At 32.8% G+C, this 21,976-nt stretch overlaps 1 protein-coding gene across 2 annotated transcripts in view; it reads right to left on the bottom strand.

The window, feature by feature from the left end:
* CSMD1 (CUB and Sushi multiple domains 1) overlaps nt 1-21,976 on the bottom strand; it is a 2,563,917-nt gene that overhangs the window by 915,378 nt on the left and 1,626,563 nt on the right. For both annotated transcript variants that reach the window (XM_031949178.1, XM_031949179.1), the window contains exon 7: nt 1,084-1,161. In XM_031949178.1, the coding sequence (XP_031805038.1) occupies nt 1,084-1,161 (78 nt within the window). The remainder of the gene's footprint in view (nt 1-1,083; nt 1,162-21,976) is intronic.

Genomic DNA, 21,976 nt, shown 5'->3' with positions numbered 1-21,976 from the left:
TCCTCCCTGCCCATTTCATTATCCAAGATATCATGGAAAGATGTGTGAAATTGGATGATACTAAACCCCAGATTTTGTAATCCCAGGAAGTTATAGGAGAATGTGAAGAGAAAAACATCCCAAAGTATGGGTCTCAAAAGAATCAAGTACTAAAAAGGTTGTGCTTCTGATTGCAAAGTATAGCTGGGGAAGTAAGAGGTATGAAGAATTTAATTTACAGAGAAAACAAAGAGCAATGTTCACTTGTGCAATGGAACAAATTTGATTGCAGCAGTTTGGGAAAGAAAGTGCCTAAGACTCCTCAAAAGGAGCTTTAGTATTAGTCCTGTCCTTATTTATGAGGGAAGGCTTTTGTCCAAGATTATTGGACTGAGGTAACAGCTAGAAAGGAATTATTGAAAGAGTTGAGGTTGAATAATGTGATGGTTGCCACCTACAGTAATGTGAGTAATGTGATAGCTGCCACCTAATAGCTCCAAAAAGCAACATATCTACTATGTATATTCATTGTGAAGCATAAGTGACTGCCATTATTTTAGGTGATAGATACCTTTTCCCTTTCTCTGATAGTACTACTTTTAGGGGTTCTAATACAAATCTTATATATATATATATATATATATATATATATATATATATATAATAAACCTGTTCATTCTTTAAACCTTGTGAATCTCTACATTTATAAGACATGTTAGATACAATATCCTAACAGGTAGTTTAAAATTGAGATTTTCAGATTATCTCTGAGTAAGGATGTATGCTAGTCAAAGAAACAGAAGTCCTCAAAAATTGATATAAATTATCTGCTTCTAAAGACTAACTGTGACACTTAAATTGACCATGAATTAGAGAAATAATAAAAGGAACAATACATCCAGCAGAGTGAGAGAAAATTTTTATTTGCCCACATAGTACCTAGTGTTCCTTGTTTTCCTAGAAAAAAAACACTTATAAAAGGAAATATTGAGAAAAGACAAAACAGAAAAAAGAACATAAATGTTTTCTCCTCTTTAAATGTCACATTCTCTTGATCTCTTATTTTTAACAAATATTTACATTCACATAAAAAATAGGACTTACAGACAGAATTTTTATGATTATTGTCCTTGTTGGGCAGCATCTTGACTCCTCTTGACTTCAGCTCAATTGCTTTTTTCACTGAAAGACAAAATAGTGTTGTCAGTAGCAGCATAAGCCCTAGAAATAAATACAAATATATATTCATACAGGCATATATACAAACATATCATAAAATCATATTGAATCTTCAGTGTAGTACAATTCAAGGAGAGTAACCACCAGACAAAAAAATCAACCCCAAGAGGCTTGATGATACAAGTAAAATTAAATTGAAGGTTTTCCAAATGATGCATGTTAAGTTCATCAAGCTGCAATAAAATTTTAGAGCCATACTATAAAGATAATATCAAGAGTAGATCATTGTAAAGAAATTATCTGCTTTTTATAGGGATAGCCCATTACACAAATTTTAATTTCACTACAATAATTGCAAAATTATTCTATGAACATAGGTCCATTGTCTAAAAATCTATTTTTGATGGTGGCATAATTATTGCAAGAAATGTTATCAACACAGAAAAAAGATTTAAAATAATTGTATGAATAATACTTAAGATGTCAAAATTGTCAAACTCTGACAGGTCTACTTGGTTTATATGCTAACAGATGGCATATCCAAATCATTATCTCTACTACAAGGGATTTTGTACCCCTTTTTTTCTCTTCTTCCTACTAGAATCATTATACATTCTCCTACTCTGGTCCTAATCTCCACTTAACTCCTCATTTCAGAATTCAGCAGCAATAAGGAAAAGAGATAACAAAGTATCTATGGTGAGGGAATTGATGATAACTAGAAGGAAAGAAAGAAAAGAAGGAAAGAAAAGAAGAGGAAAATTCTACATGCCACCATTTCTTCCTCTGATAATCCTAGACATCACCTTTTAAAAAAAACAACTTTTTTTTTTTAGATTATACATATACATATCTCCATATGAGTCATGTTGGGAGAGAAAAATCAAAATAAAATAAAAGGAAAAAACATGAGAAAGAAAAAAGAAAAAAAAAGGTTAAAACAGTATGCTTCAATTGGCATTCAGTCTCCATAGTTCTCTCTCCAGATGTGGATGGCATTTTCGATTCAAAGTTTATTGGAATTGACTTGGATCACTGAATTGCTGAGAAGAGCTAAGTCTATCATAGTTTAACACACAATCTTGCTATTGATGAGATATCACCTTTTTTTCTTAAATACTCTACTTCCCAGTATTATCAGTGACAAAGGGGAATGAGAATGAAGAAAAAAAATGAGATGAGGAAAAAGGAGCGAAAGGAGGAAAAGTAATAGATATAAAAGTAGTAGGTATAATGATGGTGGTAGTGGTTGTGGTAGTAAAGACACTCATGGTGATTGCAGTGATCATAGTAATAGTAGTAGTAGTAATACTTTTTAGTAAATATTATTTACTATTAGTAAAGAGTAGTAGTAAATAGTGATATGATGGGATGTAGAATAAATATAAAGAGATATTCTGACCTTTAAAATCAGAAATGGAAATGCCTTTATCTAAAGAAATAATGTCTATACCATTTTTAGGCTGTTTCAGATATATAATTAGTTAATTATGGTTTGCTTGATTTACAGACTGACTTGAAAACTTTAGCACCCGTAATAACTGTTTCTATGACAAAGTACATACTAAATTTCCAATGAACAATGCTTCTCTTATTCAAATAAGGGAAATTTTCCATTCTTCCCAAATTTCCTTTTGATACCACACTTTATGACTAAATTATATACCTATTTTGATTTTATCTTAGTATATATTGTGACATGTTTCTTTAAGTCTAGTTTCTACCTAATTGCTTTCCAGTTTTACAGCAATTTTTTCTCAATTAGTGACACACATATATATATTATATATATATAAAATTTTGTGTATGTGTCCATATATATAAACTGTATATATATAAACTGCACAAATTTGGTTAATACATTGCCCCCAAATCTTATTATATACTAAATAAAGGTAATTTTTTTTCTTTTTTTGTATTCATTATTGTCTACTATCTGGTACTACCCTTCCCATCTGCCTTTATCCCATATTATCTGTATCCACTGATACAGTGGATACTTCTGAAAGTACCAGACATCTATTTGGATTCTGAAAATACACTTTTTGTTTTTTTGTTTTCTTATTTGTTTTTATCTCTATGCATTTGCCTATGCTGTTCCCTATACTGAGTGTTCTCTTTTGCTCTCTTTGCTTAGTAAGTTTCTTTCTATTCTTGAGTCTTTTTTGAGAATGAAGGACAAACGACAACCAATGAGTACTAAAAGCTGTCCCACTGGGGATCCAACTGTCCAGTTCCAGTTGAGCAATTTAGCAACTTAGTTTCTCTTTCCTTTCTTCCCTTCTTTTCTCTTCCTCCTCCTTTCCTTCCTTCCTTTTTCTTCTGCAGGCTCCTCTCCTTTCTTCTCCTTCCTCTCCTTCTGTCCACATGGGCCATTATACCTTTACCTGTAGGTACTCTTCCCAAAGAAATGTAAATTTTGATTGCTGAAACCTTGAAAGTTAACTTGGGGTTAATGGGCTAGGTTTCTTTTTTAAAAAACCATGTCTTAAACCCAAATCACCTGGTTTTCATTGATTGGCCAATAATAGGTCACAGCCCAATTCCCATTTAGTCATTGCTTGGGTACTAATTGACTCAGAGTAAATGCAAATAGCCATTGTTTCTGTTTTGGTCAGAAACCCTTATCATCTATGGCCAAATTAATTTTTTTTGATTAGGCAAAATGTATTCTTTACTTAATTTCTTACCTAGTCTTGATTACTTAATGGGTATTGCCTCAATCAAAAAGGGGAAGACCTTAGCTTTAAAAGGCCAGCCATTGCATCTAAGGCCACCTCCAGTCATCATGATCCATATCTTGCCACTGGACTCAAATGGCTCTGGAAGATAAAGTAAAGCCAGTAACTTTGCACACCCCTCTTTCCCTTAATTGCAATTTGCATGCATTGTCATGGCATCACCTTCCTGATGTAATGGTCTTTGAAAATGAAAGACAAACAACAATCCAATGTCTTAACCAAGTAATGAGCTTTATTAACTGGTGTTTATACAGACTTGTTAACATGGTCCTTGTAAAACAGACATGAGTCTCTTGAGCTTTTGATATTTATTTTTGTTGAGTCATCTCCAGTCATGTCCAACTCTTCAGGATCCCATTGGGGATTTTCTTGGCAAAGATACTGAAATCTTTTGCTATTTGCTGCTTTTACAGCTAACAAGAGTAAATATGAATAAATGACTTGCTGAGGATCACACAGTTAGTAATTATCTGAGGCTGGATTTGAACTCAGGAAGATGAATTTTTCTGACTCCAGGGTCAGCCACCCTGATCCTGTGCCACCTATTGTGCCACCTAATGACCCAGAATCTTTGCAAAATAATTAATATTTCAAAATTTAAAAGGTAGTTACTAATGCATATTTCTGATTCCTTACTTTCTCACATTGAAATAATTTTATATTAAGACTACTCAAGAAAAGTAAATCAGATGCACTATCTAAATTGGAAAAATAAAAATCAAAGGAAAATATAAGGGATATAAAACTAAAAGGAAGTATCACAAAGAAACAGAGAGATGACACAGCCAAATCACACAGAATATATCTGAATTCCTTCAGATGATATTACCAGTATCAAAATATACAGGATTCATTCATGAAAGTCTAAGGAAGAAATATATTGTGGAATTTTCTGAATAGCTATCTAACTCTGAAGCTAAACATATTCAGTATTGATTTTTGCCCACTGAAATTTTCTTTTTTCGTTAAAAAGAGGAATAAATTATATCAGATTACTCTCTGATCTCAAGACTTTGATAGCACCTGCTTCAGACACACAAATATTGTCAACTTTGGATTTGTTTTCTATTTCCTTCCATTCTCTATCTCTTCTATATCCCTCCACTAAAATCTACTTCAAAAGATTTCATTATGATGATGAAATCTAGAGGAGAGAAAAACTTTGACTGTAGGCCCTGAGAGTATTATCAAAGGGTAAGTTTAGCTAAGTGTGAAGAGATTCATTGCCAAAAGACTGGCTGCCAACTGATGGTTTGGGTCAGTTATAGAAACCCATAAAAATCTGTTAAGGAGAGGGAGATGTGTACTCTACAGTGAAGGGAGAACCATCCATTTATATTCTTTAACCACTACTTTAACTCATTAGTTAAAAAAGCTTTTTTTCTTCCAAAACTTACTCTCCAGATAAGATCATGAAGCATTACCAGAATGAGTAAAACATTAGATTTGCAGTCAGGAAGAATTGTATTCAAATTTGGCTTCAGATATTTAAAATGCATGACTCTTGGAAAGACACTTATTCTTTCTGCTTCAATTCCCTCATCTGTAAAATGAAGGTAATAGTATCTACCTCAGAGTCATGAGGATAAAACAAACTGATGTTTGTTAAGTGATTTATAAGTAATTTTTACTTCACATATAGTAGATCTACTTATGTGAATCTTTTACTCAAGAATATTAAATGACTTTCTATTATCTTCTGAGTAAAGTTCAATTACTTTCCTGCCAATAAGATCATTGAAAAATAGTACTGGCCTACCTTTCAACTATACTATTCTTTGTACTCTCACCATATCTTATAATCTCTTCTTGTTTTTGCTAATGCTGTTCCTTATGCTCAGAGTTTTAGCCTCCTTTTTGGTTTTTAAATTTCCTAAACATCATTTAAATTCTTTGCAAATGCTACCTTGCCCATGAAGCATTCCATGATTTCTCCAAATAAGCAATGACCTGTTCTCTTAAAACTTACATCCTACGTTATTTTATTTTATGGTGACGATGTATTTATCATATAATAATAAGAAATACAACTATGTTGGTATCTTCTCCCTATATTAGACTTGTTTTATGAGAGAAATGACTATCTTATTTAACCTTTATATCTTTCTAGTGGTTGATAAAGGAAACCCCCATACCTTCTAAGTACTTAAAGTTTAATTTCCTCATCTGTAAAATCTAACATTTGAAGTTTTATTTGAGGGATCTTTGGGGTCTGAAAATCTGAAACTTCATTTGTTCTTTATGAAGGATGGAATCAATTTCAATTTGAATTTTCTAAAGTTGTTTTGATAAATTAAAAAAAAACAATAACAGTAAACTCAATCATGCACAGTCACTTGCATAAAGTAGAAATTATTCTGTGCCTTTATGCTGAGTTTTCCTAACTTCTCTAGGAATTGCTCACCAATAGGAAATAGGAAGATGAGGCCCCACTATACCACATTAGAAAATCCCTACATATCTTCCCTCCTATGTATTCATTCACCTCTTCAGTCCCAATAAGTATTTATCTTCAACTAACTCTAACTTTTCATTTCAACTTTTCCACAGATAAAAAGGCTCCTTTTCTGCTTTCATACTAGGTGAAGAAATAACAGCCAATAATAAGAACTCTATTGTGTCTCCAGAAACAAACTTCTTTGATGACTGCTCCAGTAAGTCTCTATTCACTGGAGAGTGATAATCTCTAGGGAAATACAGTAGCATACCACAGGATACTGATCAGTCTTAGTGACAAAAGTTTTCATTCTTTTATCTTATGAAAAATAAAACTACATTTCCCTTCCCTCAACCACCAAGAAATGCAACTAGTTGATTGCTAGTGTCAGGTATATAAACTAAGCCATGAGAGAATTCATGAGAAAAACTTGTTTTAAAAAATATAGAAAATGGCAAGTACTACACAAATTCCTTGTAGTTCAATTTATGTGTCTTATCAATGAATGAAATATTGCAATAATCATTCTTAGTATGGTTGTTATTTGAGAAGACTAGAAAATATGTATATTTCATGTGGTTTATAAAGTCAGTAAATTATTTATTACTAGCTTTTAAATGATTTCAAATTTTTTCTTTCCTTAAAATAATGATATTATTGACCTGTCATCCATAAGCATCAGTTTTGACCTGCTGTCTTTCAGTAATGAGAAATAAATTTGGATTTATAGATTTGCATTGTCGGTTCAGCTTTTTTAGCCAATGGCACTCATGTATAAAATATTTTTATTGGACTTAGGAGTCAAGGTTATGGTCACAGAACACAACAAAGGCAATGGCCCCATGAAGAAAGAAAACCTATGACTTTGGCCTCATTAATTTGCTGCTCCAGTCAGCTGAGCTAAATAGCAATGGATAATAAAACATCACTAATCTATTTTTAAAAACGAGAGTAAGACGTTGATATTTAGGAATTTAGAAATGATTTTTTTTCTTTTTCTCTTTTACTTTAGAGACTAAAGAGAGGGGCCTCATAGAAAAAGCATTAAATTATGAGTCAGAACTACATTTAGATACTACCTCTGTTACTTGCTACAATAATCTCAATGGTTTATTTTACATATTCTATCATTTTATATTTCCCCTTAGTGTTTTGTTTTAGGTGGGTATATATAAATATATACTCTTCAGATAGGTAGGTATATAGATAAAAAAGGTAGAGGACACATTTCTTTCTGTGAGTCCGATTGAAACCCTAACCACACACTGAAGGAATATGTAAGAGCCAGTCTGTCTGTCTCCTTTTTCATTTCATAGTTATTTATCCTTATAGGACTTGAATTATCAATTTTAATTTCTGACTTTTTTCAGATGACTAATCCATATGCTTTTTCAATTATACATTCCCCAAATACTTTCCCTAAACTTCTTACAGGCAAATTGTTGGTAACATGCAATAATCTCAGTAATCTCTCATGCTAATGTTTGTACAGGTAGCCTGGTACTATAGATAGATGATTGGTCTTGAAATGGGGCAGAAATGGATTTACATTTTGCATCAAATATTTATTAACTATGTAATCCTCCTTCTCAAAAAGCAGGGAAAATAATAATTCATGCAAAAATAGCTTTATTTCTAAACCTCTGCTATACTACAGTTTATGTTATATAACTATTTTCCTGATTTACAGAAGATGGAATTGAGTCTCAGAAAGATTATATAACATGCCCAGAGTCATATATAGCAAGTGTTAAGAGCTAGGATTCAAAATTAGGACTTTACCACTACCACACCAGACTATGGCTAATAGGACATATCCTCGTGTGAATTATATAGAAGATGTAACTTGCAATATAATTTGAGTACATAGTAAGCCCTCTTTTTTACTCTCTCCCACACCTTATTTCATTGTGCATACTAAGTATCTTTTTTTCATCTATTTGTCAACTATAACTTCTCCAGGGAGATATAAGCTGAAAATTATTTAAGGTACTTTAGTCCTGAGGGTTAGGTTCTTTTTTAACAGAAGGCTATAAAATACCAAGAGGCTTAAGCACTCATAGGATGTAAAATATAAAGCCTACTGTCAGCTTTTGGAAGGAAGCCTGCCGGCCTTCCTCTAATCTCACCAGAAGGTATTATCTACCTGCTCACAAGGTTGGTCCTAGTTACAATATGGCAATTTACAGCTCAATTTATTTTGCAAGACACATTTTTCTAAGATTTCTGCCAAGCAGCAGGATCTCTTTGGGAAGTAGTTGTTCAAAGTTATTGAATTTTATCCATCCCTCCTCAATGTTCTTGTTCTCTGATGCAGTGGAAGGAATGTTGTATATTGCATCAGAGGACTCTGGTTGAATCCCACGTTTGCCTTTTAGGAACTATGTAATTCTGGCTAAGTCTTATAATCAATCTGAGCTACAGTTTCCTCACATTTGAACTGCCAGAGTCATATTAAATGATTTCTGTTCCCTTTCAGTTTTAAATCTATAACTTAAACCCACAAGTGGGTTTTATCCTAATGTAACATATCATGATGTGGATTTTCAGAGAATATTATCTGTTAGGACTATGAGAATCAGGACTCTCATTCTTTACTTGCTCATTTCTTTGTATATAACCAGTTCCTAATAATGTGTACCAAACCTCAAGATCAAAGGTTGAAGCTAGAAGAAACCATAGAAATCATCTAGTCTACATCGTCCATTTACAAGTGAAAAAACTGGGGTAAAAATTAAACACATAGTAAGTATCAAAACTAAGATCTAAATTCAGGTTCTCTGACTATATCCAACATACTTTCCCCTTGCCATGCTAAAGTAGCATGTTAAGTGAAAGGGACAGTAGCAGAGGAACCATTTGTTAAATCACATTAATATAGAGTTGAAATCAATGCAGAAATAGAAGAGAGCCATGCAAATTAGAAGGTAATAAAAACAACAACAATGCATTTCAAGGCCACTATAAGCAAAAATTTGTCATTCAGAACACTATTGATGATGACCCTCCCTATCATCTGTTGTAATAAATTTGTTTTGAGAATACACACACATCTGATTATCACAAAGCTTTGCCAGCACTCCCCAAATTTTTATTTTGCTGGCAGAACTTTAACCTCAGATTTCTTATAGATGGTCAGTATTTCCAGATACTCTGTGTATGTATGTGTTAAAAAATATTATGTGGGTGGGCTACATTAAATTCTGAAAAAACTACAAAGCCTACTAAGTAAGATGCATAGTCATTCAAAAGAATTTGATCTGACTACACAAAATAAAAGACTACAACTAAATGTGACTGAAGACTATATTTTATCTGGAATCTGATATGTAGTAGAATAGACAACCTGATAGAACTCAACGTTCAATCAATTATTTTTGGATTTAACTAGAAATGAATATACGAATACATGCATTATCTAGGGCTTTTTATATAAGAATTACTATAGTACGCAGGGGGAACACAACAAAAACAAACTCCCTGCCCTCAAAAAACAAATTTTTTTAAACTTGGGGGAGACTATGAGAATTGGGAGTACCTAGTTGTTACAGTATATGGAACCCCAGAGCTGAAATTATGAAGATCTGAGTTCAAATATGGCCTCTGACACTAGCTGTGTGACCCTAAGCAAGTCATTTAACTCTTAGTTTCTTCATCTGCAAAATGACTTGAAGGAAATGATAACTCACTCTAGTATTTCTACCAAGAATCTTACCACCCCCATCACATACAACTAAAATGGGATCACCAAGAATTGGATACAACTGAAACAAATAAACATACATGCTCTCCATAGGAAAGTAGTGGCCAGAAAAGGGAGTTTTGATCTGGAAATTCACAAAAATTATTAAGAAAACAATAGCATATTCTATTAGCACATCCTATCTGAAGGCATGGATGGCATTAGTTCTCAGAGAAAGGGTTAGAAAATAGAGAATGAATAATAAACTAGAGGTTCCTGGGTCTTTCAGTTTCATGGTTTTAACTCCTCCCTGGGATACATAACTTTAGGGGAGGTAGTTTTGACAATGAGCTATGCTCATAAATAAACGGATGAAAGAGAATGAGCTTTATTGCCTTTGGAAAATTATTAAATTCATCATACTCATAAAACAAAGGGTCATCTTTATAACATAATAATATATAAAATAATAATAATAATAATAATAATTTGGACTAATGGGAGACTTTTGGGAAGTGTGGGTGGTTTGAGTTATAAAATCCTGAAATATCTGTGGTGGAATTAGGAAACAAGCTAAAAGTAATGGAGATGCATGTAGTATGTTTGAGGAAGATGTTACATATAAGAAAAAGGAATTAAATAGAAGTAGTATTGTTGCAACCATTGCCCCAAACTCCAAGGAAAACTGGTTTTGAAAAATTAAAATGATCCAACAATCTCAAACCCCTTTTGCACCATTGTTTCCTTCTCTCCTACATAACATTAGTAGCGGAAATATCTCACAAGACTTCTGTCTCCCTGCCCCTGTCTTTTATGCACTCCCTTAAGCAATAGTTGAAAATATGTCAGATAAGGAAGCAAGCTAACCTGTTTGCCGATTTCTGTCTAACTCTGTAAAAAGCCCTCTGTCCTTTTGTTTGGCATGTTGTGCTTTGGATGCAAATCTCATGAGCCAGGCAACTTTAGTAAATTCTCCAATTAAAAATTAATATTTCTTAACTCATCTCTATATATCTTGGCAAAACAGTATAACAGATAGTAACAAATGTATGACTGTGGAAAAATGAAGACATAACTGATGGTCAGACTATTTGCTCCATTTCAGTATCCTTGTAATGATAAAAGAAAGTGAGCTTGTTGAGAAAATGAGCTTCCTGGATCCCAACTATGAATTTGTAGAAAAGCATTATGAAAAATACCTAGAATTAGTTGGAAGGGATGGGATGAGATCTTTGCACCACTGGTGCAAACACTTATACTGATGAGATTATGAATCTCTTAGAACATTAAAGTGCAGCTAAAGTATTAAAATATATGTAAAGTTGAATTATAGTTCACACTAAAAAGGTTTCTGTAGTCTATGGATGATTAGAAATTGTTATATTAATTAAAAGAGTAACATGGAAACCTTTGTTGGCAATCTCAAAAGAGATGATTAAAATCAAATGGTTTTTGGAAAGAAAACTATCATTCACCTGTGTAGGTGAATAACTGAAGACTAAATTCAGCACATCAGTGAAGAAAATATACTTAGATGTATTCTGGATTTGATTTCAAACAATCACACAAACAAAAATTGCATAGATATTTTGATTTGTATTCAACTTACTTTAAGCAGAAATAAAGATATTGCAGACATTAGCCACCCTGGAATGTTTCTGAATATAGTTATTAGGACTTAAAACCCAAAAGGATTAGCTTGTGGTTGTACAAAGCAGAAACATGGCATTTCAGATGCCAAATAAATGGTACATTTGGTTCTGAGCAATATCTTAAATCCCATCATTTTCCTTCATCTTCCATAACATCTTTATTCCTTTTTTGTTCAAGCATTTTTTCTTCTGGACTAAAACACTTTTTAAAACCAATAATTTAAAAGGGTTTTTAAAAACCATATTTTATTGTTAATCTAAATCATGTTAATTATCATTGTTAACAAATGAAAAAGGCAAATGGTCTGGTAGATAAGGAAGTGATTCTCAGGGAAAAAAAAAAAAACTTTCAAAGTAAGAAAACAACATTTTAGTCAACAATTAATATTGCTGTGCCACAGTTGCCTTTTATTGTCCTGCCTCAGTTTCTCTAAATTGTCCTGCCTCAGTTCCTTGAATTGTTCTGCCTCAATCCCCCTGGTTGCAACTCCCCTTCCTAACTAATAGGACTTAGATAATTAGGGCTGTAGAAATCTGGCCACTCTGGCTTTCCAAAAGATCCCCTATATATCCTATCTCAGATAAGGGGGAGTTTAGACATCCTGGTTCCTAAATCCTCTCAAGCTATCAGAATTTATGGTCCTCACACCCTACCCTATCAGAACTGGTTTGATGGTCCATTTCTGGAATTACTGCTTTTACTAGTGTTTGGACTCCACCCCTTGCTTTTGACTACCCTGATCTCTGAAGTCATATATAACTCATTAGAATCTCACATTCCATACTAGATGCTAGATTCTTTGAGATGAAAGTCCAATTCATTCCTGGAGGCAGAATGGATTCTGCTCTGCCTCCAGACTCTCTCTCCCTCTCAAAAACCCAAATAAAATATTAAAAACTCTCTAATCTCTATCTTGCCTCAGTTTCTCCAGCATTACAATATGTCAATGATTATTACTAAGACCTAATAATGACTATCCTATGTGACCTTGGGCAAAGTAAATATTTAATTTAATTTATCCCTAGATTTCAAAGAATGCTGCTATCTATGTCAAGCTGGCAACTTCTCCATAGTGATACATGTATATGTGTGTGTGTGTATGTGTGTTTGTATATATATATATATATATATATATATATATATATACTTTGCTAAGAATAATGATTTAAATGAAAAAGCAAAGATTTTCCCTACCCTCCAGAAGCTTAATGGGAAAACCAATACAATTAGAAAATTAGTAACCAGTTATCAAGATAATAATAAGGTCCTTCTTTCAGATACTATGGCATAGTACATGGTGAGATTGGGGCTGGGATAGGAAGGGAAAAGAATGGAGATTATTGTTCAGGAAGTGGTTGAAAGAAGGAGGAAAGAGAAACAGGGATGAGGAGTTCTTGTTATCAAACGTGCAACAAATTCTCTGATTTTTCTATTGGCTTTTTTTTTTTTTAATTCTGGGCATTTACTAATTTGCTATTCAGTCAGGAGTACCTTAGACAAACAATTAGAATAAAAAGAAAAAAAGATCAAAGTGATGTGCTGCTGGCATTTGGAATTTTTTATAGGTTTAATTTCATTGTGGCCCAGTTTTAGAGAATTTCACTGAGTGATAAATAAAAGGACAGTTACTTACAGGGAAGATGATGGGAGCTGATACCTGATACCTCATTGTCGGGGTAGAAGGCAGAGGGATGAAAAGACAGAAGAGGAAATAGAAACCCAAGTTGATAAAATTACTTACCCAATATTAGTTACAGAGTTGGGAACTGAATTGAACCCAGGCCCTCTGATAATATAAAGTGATCTTTCTAGCATATGACTATGGCTTGATGGTTTAGCCAGTGGCATAGATGAAAGGAAGGCTATCATTTGAAGAAGCTACACAATTCTAAGATGATCACAAATTACTTTTCTGAATATAAAATACACTGTCCTTATCTTCAACCTGGTTCAATATTTCTACCATAAAAAAAAAGAAAAACTAATGGATTCAATGATGATAGAGAATTAAAAAGGAAAGCTATTAGAATAAACAGCAGCTAGGTGGCCCAATGGATAGAACACTCAGCCTGAAGTTAGAAAGAGTCATCTTTCTAAGTTAAAATCTGGCCTCAGATACTTACTAAACAAGTCACTTAATCCTGTTTGCTTAAGTTCCTTATCTGTAAAAATGAGCTAAACAAGAAAAGGGCAAATCACTCCAGCATAGTTGCCAAGAAAATCCTAAATGGGGTCAGGGAAGAGTATGAAACAACAGAACATCATCATTAATACCATCACCATCACCACCACCAACAACATATAAGAATAAAAAATGGGTGTTTCTTCCTTTATTATTTATTATTATTATTAATCATACTCAGCAAGCAATTAATAATTTGTTTATTTTTATATATTTTATATTATTTTGTATTTTAATATATATTACATAATACATAAAGGTTAAATGCATATTAATATATAATAAACAATAACATTTAATATATAATATATATTACAAAATGCATCATATTTATATATAAAGTATCAAAAGGATACAAGAAATCCAAAGGATAGAAAAAAAGGTAAAGTCCCTATCTTCAAAGACTATACAGTTAATGGAGGAAACAACATTTAAATATCTAGTCACAAAAGAGATACTGACATAACATATGAAGATAATCTGAAGGAAAAAGCCATTAGCATCTGAGGGAACCAGAAGTTTCTTGCAGTATGTGGGATTTGACTCAAAAGTTGAAAGAAACTAAGGAAACAACCCAACCATGAGGGAAGTGAGTACAAAGACTTAAATATAGGAGATGAGAATGTTACAGAGGAACTGTAACATTATTATCATAGCATAGGACAGGCAGAGTTTAGCTACAAACTGATATGAAAGTCCTAAAGCTTGTTGTATAGTTGAATGAGGACGCAAGCAAGATCTAAGCTCAAATCATTCAAAAAGTAATCATGTGATCTTCAGCTTATCCTGTAACTTTGAAAGCCCTTTGTCAGTTTGTAAACATTTAAGTGTCTGCTAGGTGCCAGGCATTGTGTTAGGTTGTGGTGCTTCAAAAAGAAGCAAAAACCATACTTGCCCTCACCCTAAAGGGTGAGGAAACAAACTAACCAATATATACAAATAAGTCATACAGAGGAAAGATAAGAAATGATTAAAAATGCAGAAGCACTAAAGTATAAAAATATAGTCTGGGGAAGGCTTCTTGAAGAAAATTGAATTTTATTTAGGACTTGAAATTCTGAAAAGCCAGAAGATTGAGATGATGAGGAAGAACATTTCAAGTCTTATTTTTCATCTCCAAAGGATCATATCACTCATTTCCTAGGATCTTAGATCTAAAGCTGGAAGACATTTTTTAAACTTCTATATAATACCACACTGTCATTTTTAAGGATGACAAAAAAGGGCCAAAGGAAGATTAAAATAACTTACTGGAAGTTCTTTAGATAATATAGAACAGAGTTGAACCCAGATTCTCCAGCTTCAGATTTAAGAATGTTAAGTCTCCTCTTCCTCTAACATTCTATGATTCTTTGGATGACTAGAGGTAATTTTCATGAGAGTATGTCAAAGAAAAGCTCTTAGTAAGCCCATAGCATAGGGTACCAATCAGAAAGAGCAAGACTAATTAATGGAAAATGTCAGTCAACTCACAGAATTGACTTTAGATTATAAAGAACCAAGGATGATACAAAATTCCTCAAAATACTCCCCCAAAAAGAAAAAGAAAAAAAGTCTTCCCAAATGAAATCTTCTATGAAGTCATTTCTGACTTACTCTACAGCTGTTGGTAATTTTCTCTCCTGAATTTACCTTTTACCAATTTTATGTGCATATGTATATGGACATATATGTAGCTGCATATTTTTAAGTAGATGGGGAAGCTAGATTGTACACTGTATAGATATAACACTGGTCCTGAATTTAGGAGGACCCAAGTTAAAAACTTAGACACTTAACATTTACTAGTTGTGTGACCCCAGGAAAGTCACTTAACCCCAATTGCTTCACTACATATATATATATATATATATGTGTGTGTGTGTGTGTGTGTGTGTGTGTGTGTGTGTGGCTCATGAGCTAGGTGATTTTGACTAGCAATAATTATTAGTGGGAGAAGTCAGCATGATAGAATAAGTAGTGGGCCTGATAAGGAGTCTAAGGAGAAAGAATTATTGTAGTTGTAGCCCAAATCAGAGTTGTGATAGAATAAATAGATAGAATAGAATGTGTGTATGTATAGAAAGTAGTTAGATGATTCAGTAGAGAGTATATTCAGCCTTAATAAGGAAGACCTGAGATCAAATGTTGAGACCTGCAATCCTGGGCAAATCATTTAACTTCTGTTTACTTTAATCTATCAGTAAAGAAAATAACAAACAAGTCCAGTATCTTTGCCAAGAAAATCTCATGGACAATAGGATCCATGGGGCCATGAAGAGTCATACATAACTTAACAACTGAAGAATAACAAATGTGTATTTATGTAATAAAGTACATCTTACCTCCTACTATAGAATTAATTAACTCATTGAAGACAGATTATTTAAATTTTTTTGTGCCCAGAGCCTACTAATCAGGTGGTGCAATAAATAGAGAACTGGGCTTCAGGAAAAGCTGACTTCAAATCTGGCGTCAGACACTTACTGTGTGACTTTATACAAATCACTTAAACTTTGTTTATCTCAATTTTCTCCTCTATAAATGAAAATAATAATGGCACCTAATTCCCAGGGTTGTGAGGATTGAATGAAATAATAATTATAAAACATTTAGTACAGTACTTGATATAATAAATACTACATGTTAACTATTATTTAGTTATTATTATTATCACAGTACCTGGCAAGTAGGAATCCCTTAATAAATATATTTTTATTTATTTATTTACTGGTGGAGAGAAATCTCCACCAGTAAATAAATAAATAAAAATATAGGTATTTAATAAACATTGATCTATTGCTTGATATTTTATAATTTTGTCTGAAGCTAATGATTGAACTGATTCAATATGGGCAGGAGGGAAAAAAATTCTTGCCTTTTTTACCCATTCTAAGCAAAAAATCAATCTAAGAAGCTTAAAGTGGGTAAGAAATCATCCCAATTTGGTTTATTACTTTAATTAAGGGCCTAAAATGTCTAGTTATTGATTAACTTCCTCATAGTGATACTGAAGAATGCTATTTTTCAAATAGTCTATGTATTAGTCATGAATGGTTCCATGTTACTTTGCAAGCTGTTCTGCATCTGGGAGATCTGTAAAACCTTAAATTCTTAAGTTGACAAAATCTTTAATTTGATATTTATTGCATACCTATAATATATAGCACAGCACTAGATAGTCCAGTAGATACAACACTGGACTTAAAGTCAGAAAGATTTGAATTAAAATGTAGAGTCTTATTATGTGTGATCTTGGGCAACTCACTTAAACACTCTCAGCTTGTGTTTTCTCATCCCAAAGATATCTACCTCATAAGATTAATATGAGGATTAATTATGATAACTATATATATAATGTTTTATAAACTTTAAGTATTAATCCAATAAGTGCAAGAAACATTTATTAAGCACCTTTGCCCTGTCTGGCAATGTGCTGAGCATTAAAGATGCAATTACTAAAAAAAAAGATTCTTTTTGATTTCAGTAAGCTTAAAGGTCACAAATGAATACCTACCCAACTAGGGGTAGGTTGAGAAGAGGAGGCTGGTTTGTTCTATAGAGCTAAAAGCAGGTAGAGAAGCAGGTGCAAAAAAGGAATGCAATAAGTCTAGTTTCTACCCTTCATAAAGGAAAGTACTGGGAGGAGTTTGGAACTCCATCCATCAACTCTCCAAACACATAGGAGAAGAGGCTGAGAGAAGTGATTTCAGTCAATCAAAGCTTGAAGTAGCACAGGGTGATGAATTTAGAGGTGTGAGTTACCTGGGAGAGGCATCTTATTCAGTGGATTGTGGAGTTGGAACAACATGGGCAGTAGATGCAAAGTGTAGTATTATTATATGTATTAGCTATTATTAGTTTTGTTATTTGAGACTTCATCTTTCCTCCCCCTTTCCCTCCCCACCCAAAGCTTTTGCTCCAGACATTTATTTTAAAATACTAGTTTGCCTTTATAAAGTGCTTTAAAGATTTTACAAAACACTTTTATTTTTATTTCAAACTCTTGAAAGATGTTATTGCTGTTGAGTTTCAGTCTTGATCAAATTTTTGTGAACCCATTTTGGGTATTTTTTGACAAAGATACTGGAGTGGTTTTGCTTTCTTTTTAATGTATGTTGTGTCAAATCTAGATTAACTTTTGCATTTTCAGAGTAGTTGAGATCAAGTGGCTAAAACTTTGAGGGCAGGAGGGGAGGGAGAATAGATTTTTCATCCTGGAGAATTGTTGGAGAATTTCCATACTGGAAATTATGTCCCAGAACCCCCCCAAAAAATTAATAATGATAACTTTAGAGGATAAAATGTTTGAGAGAATGATTACGATAATAAATTGTTACTGATCTTCATCATTAAAAGAAAATCAAAGCATTATATAATCTCAATACCCAAGGTTTATTTACAGCATTTATAATCAAGAATAACAATTAAATATTCATTTCAATAGTCTCATTTCTGCCTTAATTGTTTTGATCAGTCCAACTGCTTTTGACAACCCAAACAAACTTCCAGTGACAATATGAAGTAAAAATTGTGTTGTGTCTCCCCTTTTCAAAACTAGTGTCAGAGTAGGGAAGATTTCAGGAAAATGTGATTGAAGAGTTATAATAGAAATGTGGTACAGGTACTTACACAAATGTTTCATTGAACTGCAGTATTCTAATTGCAATAATTAAGTATAAGTGGCTCAGAATCCATTTAAAATGAAGCAGCCTTTTATAGTGTATAAATATGGGTGCTTGATGATGTGTGTCCTCTTTAAACAGATATTGATGCTATTCATCTATGAATTTGGACAGAGTCATTCAAGAACATTTTTCAGGAATTGTTCATTTGTGTCAACATGTTCATAGTCATGTGTTGTTATGCCTAACTTTGAATAGTTTTGAAAATTCAGTGAAAAATTCAAAATGCAGTGATGTCTCCTATTTTATTTTTTAATCACAAATATGTTAGTATTTTATGCTTTATTTGTTGCATATATATATATGTGGATGTATTTATGTTTTCCTTTATTCCTTCCTTCCTTTCTTCTTTCCTTCCTTTTTTTGTTCCTTTCATTTTCTTTCCTTCCTTTTGTCATTTCCTTTCTTCTTTTCTTTTCTCCCTTTTTTCCCCCTTTTCCTTTTCTTCTTTTCCATCTGTGATTTCATTAGTATAGAGAGTGTCTATTAGGGAATTGTTACTATTAACACTGATTGGCAAATGCTCTATAAATTATGGTGTTAGAGAGTTGCTTAAGAAAGCAAGAGGTTAAGTGACTTGTTTAATGAGCTTTAGTGGAGGGATTTGAACCCAGGTCTTTTAGACTCTGAGGTCATTTCTTGATCCATTTTGTCCCATTTCATCTTTTGTAAGCATATGTATGCACACATATTTGTCAGTATGTAATTTACAAAACTATCAACATTAGGCAGCTACATTAGATTTGATGATCTCAGTTAACTCCTGTAAAAATAATTACTTTGCAACAGGAGAAGGGCAAGGTATTTTGACCTGATATTGAAAAGGAGTTGGGACTGTTGATTTAATTACAACCACCAACTCAATTATTTTACACTTTCATTACTTGCATGTTCTTCTCTAGGGCAGGTATCCTGATGACAGTCACTTAAATTAAAGGAAATCATTGATTTTTTTTTAATTTCCCTAAAGAAGACTAGATTAGTAATGAGCTAGAGTATGTCCTACCTTCCTAAAACAGATTGATATAATTTTCCTTTCAGAAAAAGAAGGAAATGTGTCAGACCCATTGTACCTTTCCATTGCCGGGGTTAGCTGTATTTTTTCCCACAGATTATGAAGTTTAATATGAAAGAAGTTTTTTTTTCCATATGGAGAATTTTAAAGAAATAATAGCTTTGTATTTTCAAAATATATGCAAGGATAGTTTTCAACATTCACCTTTGCAAAACCTTATGTTCCAAATTTTTCTCCTTTCTTTCCCCTTATTCCTTCCCTCAACAGCAAGTAACCCAATGTATGTTAAACATGTACAATTCTTCTATACATAGTTCCACATTTAATTATGAAATAACTTTAACATTTTCTTACATTTATGCTAAAAACAATAGCTTAACACAAACTCTCAAAAGGAAATTTCAGCTTCATGACCAAATTCTACTGCTTCTGTTTTTCTTTGGCTTTCCCCTTTCAATTCATCCCTTAAATCTCAAAACTAGGAGTGTTTATTTATTTTTTTTTAATCACAATATCTTCCTTAGCCTCCTTGCATGCTATAATTTAGCCATAAAGGTAATCCCAAATGTTGCAAACTGAAATCATCTCTCTCAACCACAAAATTTCTCTTAACTACTTTGAACACCAGAACAGCTACTGTTCTCTATCTCCAGGACAATCTGTTGCTGTCTTTTCTGCTAATTCTCTGATTTTCAAGTTAGAGCAGAAATATTTAATTAGAGGACTTTGGCCAATAGTCATACCAGCTGCCATCTGTGCAAGGTGTTTTGAAATCAAAAGAGAGAAATCATGATACTGATATTCAAATATGAAGCTGAATAGATCTTTATCATCACCACACACAAATTCCTGCCAAGAACCATGAATTGATTTCAACACTTACACTATCAAAGGACATTCTAGAAGACAACTAAATTACCTTCAAGAACTTACCAAAAGCCAAACTGCAGTCTAATTCAGTAGTAATTAAATATTTCTTCTCCTGTATCATTTGCAACTTTTAAACATAGCTACTTACCATTTTTCATAGATTACAGAAATTTGTGCTGAAATAAATCTTAAGTGACCATATCTTTGATTTTATAAATTGTGAAACTGAGACCCAAAGAAGGGAATGTCTTGCTCAAAGCCATATGATAATAAATAATTATGCTTTGTTTTGAACACACATGGGGAGAGGGCATAGCTTATCTATGAACACAGAGCATACCCAGAATTCATGCCCAAGTTTTTGAACTCCAAAGTCAGTGGCTTCTTGTACTAGCTTATGCTAAAATCTCCCTTTGAATTATAAATATTCAAATTGCTGCATAAAATGTATTTATTAAATATTTGTTTTATTCAAGCAAGAAGCATTTAGTAAATCCCTACTATATTCCAGAAACTATGCTAGACAATAGGGATAAAAAGACAAAAGTTAATTCAAGAACTATGTATTCACTGATGAAATGCACTGTGGAAGATATTAAAATGAATAATGTATAGTTCTTTCTTTTAAGAAGTTACAAACATGCAAATAGCATAAATTTGCTCCTCCTCAACCCACATAATAAGAAACTTAAGGATAAGAATCCTGTGCAAATTCAGAGAACAGATAAAGGACATCTGATTGGAGTTAGCAGAGGAAGCTTTCTAAAGAAAACTACATTTAAGTTCCTTTTGGAAAGGACAGAATTATTTTGAAAAGTTGAGAATTGGCAGACAGCTACTCAGGCAGAGGGAGCAAGACAAATATTTGAGGTGGAAAAACTCCAAAGAATATTTAGGAAGTGATGAATAGTCTAACAATCAAGAAGAAAGAACATGAACAAAAATGTAGAAATGGTAGTTTGGACCAGAAAACAGAGGACTTGAATTTTAGCAGAAGAATTTGGCATTTATTCAGTAAAAGTTATAGAAGGATCATTTTCTATAAGGATGATATAACAACTAATATTATTTAAATTTTTTAAAAAAGCTTAAATCAGACAGAATAAGTCTATAAGAACCATCGCCTTTTTTGATTTCCCTCCCCTAAGAGTCTCTTGAGTGACCTGGATTAAAAAAAATAGCATACTTTGCTGCTTTCTTCTTCAGATTCAGACTCTCAAATCCCTCAGGAACCATAAGTTTGAGAAGAAAAATGACCAAAATACCCACCACTGCTATCATGTCCTCACTGATATTCCATATGGCCAAAGGGAATCACTGTGCTGCTTCCTCCAGTGTCTCTCTATATTCTTACAAGGGAGATTAAAAAAAAAATTCTATGTAGCAGAAAACTTTTAAAAATCATAATCTCATATTAATGTATTCAATTCCCAAGTTAGAAAGAAATTCAATTCTCAGAGAACTTAGTTTTCAAAACAGCTAGTCTGAATTTTGCCAAAGGGCTATAATAACACTATATGATATTGTTCAGATATGACCAGAACTGAGCTTTAGGAAAATTAATATAGTAATTC

The sequence above is a fragment of the Sarcophilus harrisii genome, chromosome 2 (assembly GCF_902635505.1).
Source record: "Sarcophilus harrisii chromosome 2, mSarHar1.11, whole genome shotgun sequence".
Classification (NCBI taxonomy): domain Eukaryota; kingdom Metazoa; phylum Chordata; class Mammalia; order Dasyuromorphia; family Dasyuridae; genus Sarcophilus; species Sarcophilus harrisii.
This window is presented reverse-complemented; position numbering and strand designations above follow the sequence as displayed.